Here is an 11,413-nt window from a genome sequence, read left to right as displayed (position 1 = left end):
CCTGAACTGATGAAACTACCCCTGTTCTGTGTGTCACGTTTACATGCAATATAAAAAGCAGAAGATAAAATATTCAGGACTAATAAAAGAAAAACCTAAATACAGCTCCAATGAACCTGAAACCAATTTTCTATCCTACCTGGCCATTCTATATCCCCAGTCAGTCACGATTTCTTACATTTTAAAGCAGTTTGTGTGAACTCTGTGGAGTACGAGAAATTGCCCTGATTTAAATTTGATGAAAAAACCCAAAAAACACACATGCATGCATTATAAAATATCAGTTTTGCAACCCGATAGTTTACTGCAAGGTTAGGATTAAGTGAAAGGTTTGGAGGGGTGCTAGTGATTTTAGGGCGGGATTAGGTTTATATGTAGACAGTTGTATGTCATGATGACCGTGGAGTTTTTTTGTGGCTCTGGATGAAAATCGACAACATGCTTCACACCTCGGACTTCGTGTTAGGTGTGGAATTTAGAAGCGCAGCTAGGGTTCCATTGGATTACTCAGTACACAAAGACGGGTTCTAAGAACCTAAAGACAATAAAAGTTCCAGAGGGACTGTAAAGCTGAGTGAACACGAAGCTGCTTTGTGGCTTGGAACTTGGTTTCAGGCCCCTGCACGGCACATCAGGGGAGACTTGGGGTTTGATACAGCAGTGAGCCTCAAACTAGGTATCCTGGAACCAGGTTTCAAGCCGCTGCTCCTGAGAAAGTGGCTTTGTGTTTAACTCCGTGCAAGCCTGCACAGCGGCTTGAATTTCACACTAGCCCTGAACCTAGTTCTTGGGTTCCAGAACGAGATTCAATTTGTTACATATTGTTTTAAATGATCAGGAGTTTGGTGTGACTTACATTGTTCATCCCCTCTAGCTGTGGTAACAACTCCTCTTGGTAACCCTACAGACTCAAAAGTGAGACTAAGTCATGCATTGATGAGAACTGGTTTATTCAGAGCAGATTTACCAGGGGCCATGGGCAGATAGGTGCAAAGGGGGGCACTTCTCTCCCCTCCCCCCCCCCCCCCCCCCCCCCCCCCCGGAATCTGAATTTACAAAAAAAAAAAAAAATTTACAGTATTGGTATACATCGGATTTTAGCTCAAGTCTGTGTTGTAAATGAGGCTTAGAAGAATCATTATGCAATACAAAACCATGTTACCTGATTACTTTTAAACACCTTGACCCCCCTCCCAGAATTAAATTTGGTGGACTCCCATGCCAGGAGCCTGATTCTTCAAACTCCTGGCACCTACCTGGTCTTTTCAAAAATCTAAAACAAAAGGAGTTCTGAACCCCAGGACTGGGTGCAGCAGCAGCAGCAGCAGCCAGGCTAGTGTGAGTTTGTAACCCTGCTCAAACTCCTGGCTCCTGATCATTTCAATATTAATAATAATAATAATAATAATAATAATAATAATAATAATAATAATATAATTGAGGGGAGCTCTGAACCTCAGGACTGAGCAGCAGCAGCAGGGCTAGTGTGAGTTTCTAACCCTGCTCAAACTCCTGGCTCCTGATCATTTCAATATTAATAATAATAATAATAATAATAATAATAATAATAATATAATTGAGGTGAATTCTGAACCCCAGGACTGGGTGCAGCAGCAGCAGGGCTAGTGTGAGTTTCTAACCCTGCTCAAATGCCTGAAATTTAGAAATGCTAAATTAGCAAGGTAGTCTCCAACCCAAAGTCTTTCCATTCGACTCAATGAAAAATCATTTGCCTGGTGGAATTCCAAAGAAACAAACGTCGTCTCAACACCGCCTCCCCCCCATTACTATCAAAATGAATCAATGCCATTATAAATATCACCAAGCGCTGAGCACAACTGAAGTATATTGCTCTATAATGCGTCTCCACTCTTACACCCTTGACGAATAGTCGGAATCTTAAGGATATTGTGGAGAAAATGGCCAGGTTGTTTACATTGGCGGCAAGGGTAAAGAATGATTCCTGGGATTATAAACCGAGACAGGGATGAAAGGATCAGCTTTTAAACAAATGAAACCGGATACTGCGTTCTTGGTCGCGTTAGCACAAACATGCTGGATTCTTTTGTGATTAATATATTGAAAGTGAATGAAGTGTTCTTGGAGTTGTAACCTCCCTTCAGGATTCATTTGTTATTTGCAATGTGTAACTTGGCTAAATTCATCAACCCTCAGACACACATTACCCGACCCAACTCAGACTCTTCAGTTTTACTATATATAGAGCACAAAAATGTTATGTTATATATATTATATATATATATATATATATATATATATATATATATATATATATATATATATATATATATATATATATATATATATATATATATATATATATACACACACACGCACACAGCAGCTGTGTAGAAAACACATTCATTAGTTAAGTATGTAAGTCGTTCATTTATAGACATATTTGTTTTCATGTATTGCCGCTACAGCCTTACACCAATGTGCAATGCCAAGTTTAAAGTCAATGCTGTATTTTTGGTGAAATTCCGAAAAGGCAATTTCTGGTATGACAGAGTTCACATACATACATACATATACATCATATATATATATATATATATATATATATATATATATATATATATATATATATATATATATATTGAATTAGATAATTGAATTTATAAAGTGCCTTTCAAGAGAAAGGCACTGTATAACAGTAAAAATACAACAAACTCTGCAAAAAAAATGAACACCAATAGAATTAAAAAACAATAATTAAAAAAAAGCTTTAGTATAAAAAGTACATCTTCAGGTGAGATTTAAAAACATCAAGAGAAGGGGCCTCCCTTACAGTGAGTGGCAGTGAGTTCCACAGGTACAGGGCATAGGAAGAGGAAGCCCAGTCACCCATCAACCACAGCCTAGCTTTAGGAGTTCCACAGGCACAGGGCATAGCAAGAGAAAGCCCAGTCACCCATCGACCTCAGCCTAGCTTTAGGAGTTCCACAGGTACAGGGCATAGCAAGAGAAAGCCCAGTCACCCATCAACCTCAGCCTAGCTTTAGGAGTTCCACAGGCACAGGGCAAGGCAAGAGAAAGCCCAGTCACCCATCGACCTCAGCCTAGCTTTAGGAGTTCCACAGGCACAGGGCATAGCAAGAGAAAGCCCAGTCACCCATCGACCACAGCCTAGCTTTAGGAGTTCCACAGGCACAGGGCATAGCAAGAGAAAGCCCAGTCACCCATCAACCTCAGCCTAGCTTTAGGAGTTCCACAGGCACAGGGCAAGGCAAGAGAAAGCCCAGTCACCCATCAACCTCAGCCTAGCTTTAGGAGTTCCACAGGCACAGGGCATAGCAAGAGAAAGCCCAGTCACCCATCAACCTCAGCCTAGCTTTAGGAGTTCCACAGGCACAGGGCAAGGCAAGAGAAAGCCCAGTCACCCATCGACCACAGCCTAGCTTTAGGAGTTCCACAGGCAAAGGGCAAGGCAAGAGGAAGCCCAGTCACCCATCGACCACAGCCTAGCTTTAGGAGTTCCACAGGCAAAGGGCATAGCAAGAGAAAGCCCAGTCACCCATCAACCTCAGCCTAGCTTTAGGAGTTCCACAGGCACAGGGCAAGGCAAGAGAAAGCCCAGTCACCCATCGACCACAGCCTAGCTTTAGGAGCTACTAGAAGACTTAGATCAGCTGATCGCAGGGCACGAAGAGGGGCAGAAACATGCAAGAGGTCTTTGAAATATTTAGGATCCAAATCATGAAGTGCACTGTAGGTAAGAAGCAAAATCTTAAAATCGACCCTTGAACCTCACTGGCAGTCAGTGGAGGGAGGCCAGACCTGGGGTTATATGCTCAGATCCAGCAGTTGTAGTTAAAACACGAGCTGCTGAATTCTGTACCAGCTGGAGTCTCTGAAGAGCCCGGCAAGACACCCCAGCCAACAGACCATTACAATAATCAATGCGTGTGGAAATACATTTGTACACAGAATTTAAACCACCTTTTGTAATAGCGCTCTCTCTCTCTCTCTCTCTCTCTCTCTCTCTCTCTCTCTCTCTCTCTCTCTCTCTCTCTCTCTCTCTCTCTCTCTCTCTCTCTCTCTCTCTCTCTCTCTCTCTCTCTCTCTCTCTCTCTCTCTCTCTCTCTCTCTCTCTCTCTCTCTCATTATATAAAATAATATATATATATATATCGAGATATGGACATAAAAATAACAGGCATTTGTGGTTTCTTCCAAAGGGAACTGCTTCAGATTCTATCTTTAGAACCGGCAATAAAACCTTTTTAGTGTCTCCTGAAACGCTGAAGGCAACAGCCATTTAACTGTTGAAGATACTCACTATGTTGGTTTCCCCAACCCCCAGTAAAATGTTATTTGTAGACTTTTTAGACTACCCTAAAGTGTCCCATAGTAAAAGCACAGCCAAGTGCAATAAAACACAACGCAAGCATGGTGAAGCATTGACAAGCATCCTAAAGAATAGCGAGGGATGGTAAATGCATTAGAACCATGGTAAAACTACTAAACGAAAAATAAATACATTCACTACAATTAAACGTGCAAAGATTTTTTTTTTTATGTAAATGTTTTTTGCAAAAGAAACTCACCACATCGGGGAACGCCGAGATATAGCCTCCTGTCCTGCAATAAGGACTCATTTAATTTAAAAGGGCAAAATACTTACCCTGTAACGAAATGTATTTTTCTATTACAGATTTAAAATTTGCTTTTAAAATGAACCTGTATTTCATACATCCTTTAGATCGGGATCTCTCTCTTAAACGAAGGAGCATTTTAAACTTAATAACGGGAGAAAAATCCAAGCGAAAGTGCCTTGGAGTGAATGAACATGGCGAGATGTTTATTCACAGGAAATGCACGAATTGATCGAATGGCGTAATATCGGCTTACATATACACACATGTATGCGAGCATGTAAATGCGCACATATATATATATATATATATATATATATATATATATATATATATATATATATATATATATATATATGTGTATAATTGTATCACGTTAAATTTCCTAGGTAGCTATTTTATTAATGCATGTATTTTTGTCTGTTTTTCAAAGTTTTGGCATAACAAATTGTCCAACTCCATAGAGTTCAGACGAACTATTTTAAAATGTCTACAAATTTAAATTGAAATCGTCGGCCTATTAATGTGTTGCATATGCATATATATATGCATATATATATATATATATATATATATGCATATATATATATATATATATATATATATATATATATATATATGCGTGTGTGTACAAGACAATAATAATAATAATAATAATAATAATAATAATAATAATAATAATAATAATAATAATAATAATAATAATAATAATAACAACAACAACAACAACAACAACGGGGCAGCAGTGTGGAGTAGTGGTTAGGGCTCTGGGCTCTTGACCGGAGGGTCGTGGGTTCAATCCCTGGTTGGGGACACTGCTGTTGTACCCTTGAGCAAGGTACTTTACCTAGATTGCTCCAGTAAACAACCCAACTGTATAAATGGGCAATTGTATGTAAAAATAATGTGTAAAAAAATAATGTAATTGTATGTAAAAAATAATGTGATATCTTGTAACAATTGTAAGTCACCCTGGATAAGGGCGTCTGCTAAGAAAATAATAATAATAATAATAATAATAATAATAATAATAATAATAATAATAATAATAATAATAATAAAGCATGGTCTGTATTTAACATATTGGGATTTTTTATAAACGTTATCAAAGAACAAAACAAAAACGCATGTTGAATTTGTTTGCACAAAAAGCCACCGTAGCAACTTCTCCATAGATTGCACACAAACTTTTAAAATGTCCATAAAAAATGTAGATTACAAAAATAGCGACCCAATATGCTGTATGCCAACTAAAATAATACAAAAGTACTCATTTAAACGAGACAAGTCTATACTAGTTTAGCAGTGTTTACAGCTTTTCTGTATCAAAATCTATTAATTTACTTTGTGTGCGTTTTTTTTTTAAATAATAAATATCAAAATGAAACTAAATAAATTAAAAAGTCTTATTACATCTATGTTTATATCTATCGTATGAATAGGTAAGACACGCCGATTGCCTAACGTACAGAATCCGGGCTGCGATGTTGATTGTTTTAATAAAAATCCTGCGGTTAGATACAGATGCATCAGCTTCCAGTCAAATCAGTAAACCAAATTGTGCTTTTAAAAAGAAAATCACATTCCGTTTGAAAAATAAAAAGCATTTTAAAACACTCCCATATATAAATGAATATACATACACACAGACAATAGTATTTCAGGTATACAAACACAGAAAGAAGACCAATATAAATGATCTATTATATATATATATATATATATATATATATATATATATAGCTTTTCAATCCAGTTTTAGAAAATGTTAGTGTTATTGTATTTCTTGCTCTTATTGTATTACTTGTATTGTAACACTTGAAATGTATTTGCTTACGATTGTAAGTCGCCCTGGATAAGGGCGTCTGCTAAGAAATAAATAATAATAATAATAATAATAATAATAATAATAATAATAATAATAATAATAATAATAGTGTTAACCCTTTTCGTCTCGCTCATTATATATATATATATATATATATATATATATATATATATATATATATATATATATATATATATATTATACACACAGAGATAGAGAATTCTGTTTTATTTTTCGTAAATAACCACAGAGACATATGTAAAATGAAGAGCGCTTATCTAATAGAAATGAATCCCAATATAACAGAAACGGATAGATCGACTCTCCATTTTACAAATATTAGAGAGAAAGAAAGAAAGAAAGAATAATATGCAGCAAGTGTTCAAATACGAGCTCATCCGGTGCAGAGCATTCTCTTTGAGGTTTCCTTGACACGGATGGAAGCTTTATGACAACCGACATTTCCTTCTGCCAAACGGGAGCGAGCGGGCCGCGTCTGCTCGGGTTTTATGGAGAGGCTTGTCCGCCCGTATTGTGAGCGCGGCGAAGCTATTGTTTCTTATACTGCATTAACAGGAAGCCGCTTCCTTCATTAGAGTTTTAACTACCTGCTGTAAAGTTTATTGGAGGTTTGTAAAATCTGCTGAAATTGCCTGCATCCGGCCCCGATTCAGCCGTTTTATTACGAGAGCCTGTCTGACTGGAGAGGAGAACTCGACAACGTGCAAGCAAAACTGTTTTAATTGTTTATCTATCGTGTTATACAAAACCAAACGTAGGAGACATATAGAATAAATGATTAGTGATGTACATTTAACGGTGTGCCCTGGGCACCCCAACTTCATACACGCATACCCCCAAAAGTACACGCTGCGAGGCCTATAAGGAAACACACGAATAGAGCGATTTGTTTAGTGCTATTATTATTATTATTATTTTTATTATTATTATTCTTATTATTATTATTAAACAATTCTTGACAGTAAATAAATAAATATATAAATCCTTACCTAATTTAGAGCTATTCCAGGATGTGTGTCCGGTTAGCGTTGTCGTGTGAGGCGGTGATTGTGAAAACCAGCAACACACACACACTGAGACACACACACACACACACTGACACACACACACACTGAAACACTCACGGAGACACTCACGGAGACACACACACATGTTTGCATTCCTATATTTGTGGGGACTTGTCATTGACTCTCACTATATTTTTATTTACCATTTCTAACTCCAGTCAGTCAAAAACTCCACACTTGGTTAAAGTCGACAACAAACTCAATATTTTGGCATAACGTCGTTTTTTCAGGAGTTACTATCTTTGTGGGTGCATTTTCTCAAATGTTGTCGTCTCATTGATAGCAATACCTGTCCACACACACAAACAGTGTTATATTAGGGGACAAACACACACAGTTACATTTTATATATATATATATATATATATATATATATATATATATATATATATATATATATATATATATATATATATATATATATACACACACACATACATACACACACACACACACACACACACACATACACAGGGCTCTGGACTCTTGACCGGAGGGTCGTGGGTTCAATCCCCAGTGGGGGACACTGCTGTTGTACCCTTGAGCAAGGTACTTTACCTAGATTGCTCCAGTAAAAACCCAACTGCATAAATGGGTAATTGTATGTAAAAATAATGTGATATCTGTATAATGTAAAATAATGTATAATGTGATACCTTGTAACAATTGTAAGTCGCCCTGGATAAGGGCGTCTGCTAAGAAATAAATAATAATAATAATAATAATAATAATAATAATAATAATAATAATAATAATAATAATAATAAATACTTGTGCTTTCAACGGTATTGTTTTATAATGCGCATTTCATCTTATGGGGAACTTAAGCTGACTGCATATCATCTAAACCTCACCTTGTAAAAAAAAAAAAGAGAAATCCCCCCCCCCCCCCCAGCCCCCAGCCCCCAGCCCCCAGCCCCCAGCCCATTACATGCATCACTGATACTTTTTATACTTCAATATGTCCATATCTTAATAGAAGGGGGAGTGGGGGGGGGGGGGGGGAGGGGTCTTTTTGAAGGTCAGGCCGGGCTCTGTGCCTTCCTTAATTATACGTATCAAAAATAAAATGAGATATTTACTCGCAAATAAGAGTGCAAATCATTTAGACACAGTGAAAATGGGGGGAGGAGAAAAATAAGAGAGAGAGAGAGAGAGAGAGAGAGAGAGAATGCATTCCTCGTTGTTTGGGGGGAAATTTACAGCGGAGTCATAAAACTTTACGGCTGGATCGGACCTTGGATTGGCTGGCGAGGGTCACGTGGTCCTCTTCCGTGAACATGAACTTTTTTATTGTGGTTTTGCCTGTGAGTGTAAGGCGCTGTTTCACTTCTTAAGCCTTCTAAACGGCACCACAGTCGGCGGCAGAGCGAACGTTTCTTTAATTCTGTTTTTTTGTGTGCGGTGGTTTTGGGGGCGAGTGTTATCCCCCCCCCCTTCTCCGTCTTCTCTCTCCCTCTCTCCAATAACGAGTTTATGGCTGCCTCCTGCCCCCCCTCGTTTCACCCCTTGAGGGTCTAACCAGCTGAACATTTCCTTGGAAGAATTTAAACATCAGAGAAATCCATCGGGTTGTAAATACCTTTTCTGCTTCCCTATCTGATCCTCTAAGAGATAAGCGAGGTTTTTCGTCTTCCATTTGCCATCCCCTCTTTTTATTTATGCATTGTACCTCTTATCCAACACCGCCGTTTCTGGACCTACAAACCTGCGTCATTCGAACACAGCCGCAGACGGAACACTCGGGTAAGTGAACGTTCGCTTATTGGTTTAAAATATCTATCTAATGGTCTGTAACCGCGGGTGGCGAGATAATTCTGCAACTCCTTTTAGGCGTAGAAAAGAAAATGTGGAGATCATATTCTGTTTACTTGAGGGAGAGCGGCTAACAGCGTGAATCTGGCTGCACTGGAGACGTATACGGTGGGGGGTAGGGGAGGGGGGTCCAATTTTGCCAACTTTCCTTTTTTTTCCTCTCCGAGTTTATGATGTCATATAGAGTGATGCGTGTAACACAGCGAGTCCGGGGCTTATAGTCAGTGTGTCCAGATTGATATGAAGCTATTTCTATGATATGATGATCACACATGGAATAAGACAAGCAGTTGATAACAAAAAATAACAATAAAATCCTATGCAACATTTGCTTTGTCGTCATACACGACTCCCATTGATGTCGCCCTTGCTTTAGTTCGGTTCTGTGTGTGTCTCACCCCAATCCTAGGTTTGCATGCACCTGACTATACATATTTCATATTTGGTTACGCGAATTAACGATTTCATGTGAATGCTGTCTAACGCACCCTTGGCAATCGAACACATGCAGATACACACACACACACACAAAACTCAGAGCAATCTCAGGTTTAAATATAAACAGTCTTTATAGCGCGGAGCAAGGACACGATTGTGCACATTTGCAATGCGACACGAGCAAAGCGGGGATGCGACATGACACACAGAGCGATGGCTGAAGCTCTCTCGCAAGATCACTGTTCAGCCCCGCCGCCACTCCTGTCTAGAGAGAATATTGGGAGCAATGATGTTTCTACACGATGCCCGTATTGATCATTGCTGTGTTTAATTGATTATGTATTGGTGTTTATTAGGCGGGTTACACCGCTCCTGTCCAGTTCGTTTTATATCATTGGAGCGCAGAAGCGTGAAGAATGTCACATGTTTAAAATGCAACAACCAAATGTATTTTTATTATTGCATTTATTGAACATTAGGGTTGAATCGATTATAGGATTAGTAAGGATATTACGTATTTGCCGAGAACAGCCTGTCATTAAACAGTATAGCGCGGCTGCACTGGTATCAGGTTACCGCGGATATTGTAACGAGGGACACACACGCAAAACAGGGCATTCACCATTTCTCTCTTTTTTACTGTACCGGTATCGCTGAAATATTTAGCAATTCCAAAGAGACACAAAGCTGCTTCGATGGCGATCGCAGGGCTATATGCGAGAGATTTAGAATCGAGTTTGACGTTATTTTATTTTTACAATATTTCTGTCTGTTTATATTTCAGGCTCTGGGTCTTCCGAATGCATTTATTAATTTCCTGCATCAAAAAAAATCCCGGATTACCGTGCTTCTATTTTAGAATATAAGTCTGCAAAAAAAAAAAAAAAAGTTTGCATACTGTTCAACATTTCATAATTATTTGATGCGTTAATGCTGGAATCGGCTGTTGAATCTGTTACACACACTTCATAACCCGATATTGAAAAATAAACATCTGATGCCGACACAAACACATTATATTAATTGATTTTATAGAAAGGGTTGTGCATATTTGGCCAACATATAATAATAATAATAATAATAATAATAATAATAATAATAATAATAACAATAATAATATAGAAGGCATTTTGATTAGCTTTTAGTCAAATGGCACTCGAAATGTATTTCTATAAAGACACAGTTTGATAGAGTGGATTGGATGAATCATATTTCAAAATCCAAATTGCATTGCGGTATTAAGCAGAATGCAAGCGGGTGCAGCGTCTTTGCTTGTGTTTTTTCGTCACTGTTTTAATATACAGACAATGAAAACCCGACTTGCAATATCCAGGTTCTTATTCAACAGAATAGTGTGGCGTTTTAAAAACAGCAGCGTCATCAGACACCGCGAGGCCGCGCTGTTAATCAGGGACCCCGGTCACGCTGGCATTGCTTTCACATTGAAGACCAAATGCAACTTTAACCGTCTCTCTCTAACTTATCAGCAGCGAAACAGGACACAGCGCCAAATAGAAACGCTAGAAATAAACACACAACCTACCTGAAGCGGAAGCGGCCCTGTCTTTACCATGCAATCCACAATCTCCAGTCCCCATTGCACACAAACCGTTTTCAAACAAACA

General features: G+C 38.3%; 1 protein-coding gene across 1 annotated transcript in view; it reads left to right on the top strand.

Annotated features, from left to right (window-relative positions):
• Window positions 1-8,829: 8,829 nt before the first annotated feature.
• LOC117966958 (homeobox protein Hox-C6-like) overlaps window positions 8,830-11,413 on the top strand; it is a 13,413-nt gene continuing 10,829 nt past the window's right edge. The window contains exon 1 of the mRNA XM_059013148.1: window positions 8,830-9,281. Coding sequence (XP_058869131.1) covers window positions 9,197-9,281 — 85 coding nt within the window. The 5' untranslated portion in view covers window positions 8,830-9,196. The remainder of the gene's footprint in view (window positions 9,282-11,413) is intronic.

This window comes from Acipenser ruthenus, chromosome 45, assembly GCF_902713425.1.
Source record: "Acipenser ruthenus chromosome 45, fAciRut3.2 maternal haplotype, whole genome shotgun sequence".
Taxonomy (NCBI): domain Eukaryota; kingdom Metazoa; phylum Chordata; class Actinopteri; order Acipenseriformes; family Acipenseridae; genus Acipenser; species Acipenser ruthenus.
Note: the sequence above shows the minus strand (reverse complement) of the source record. Positions and strands in the feature narration are given on the sequence as shown.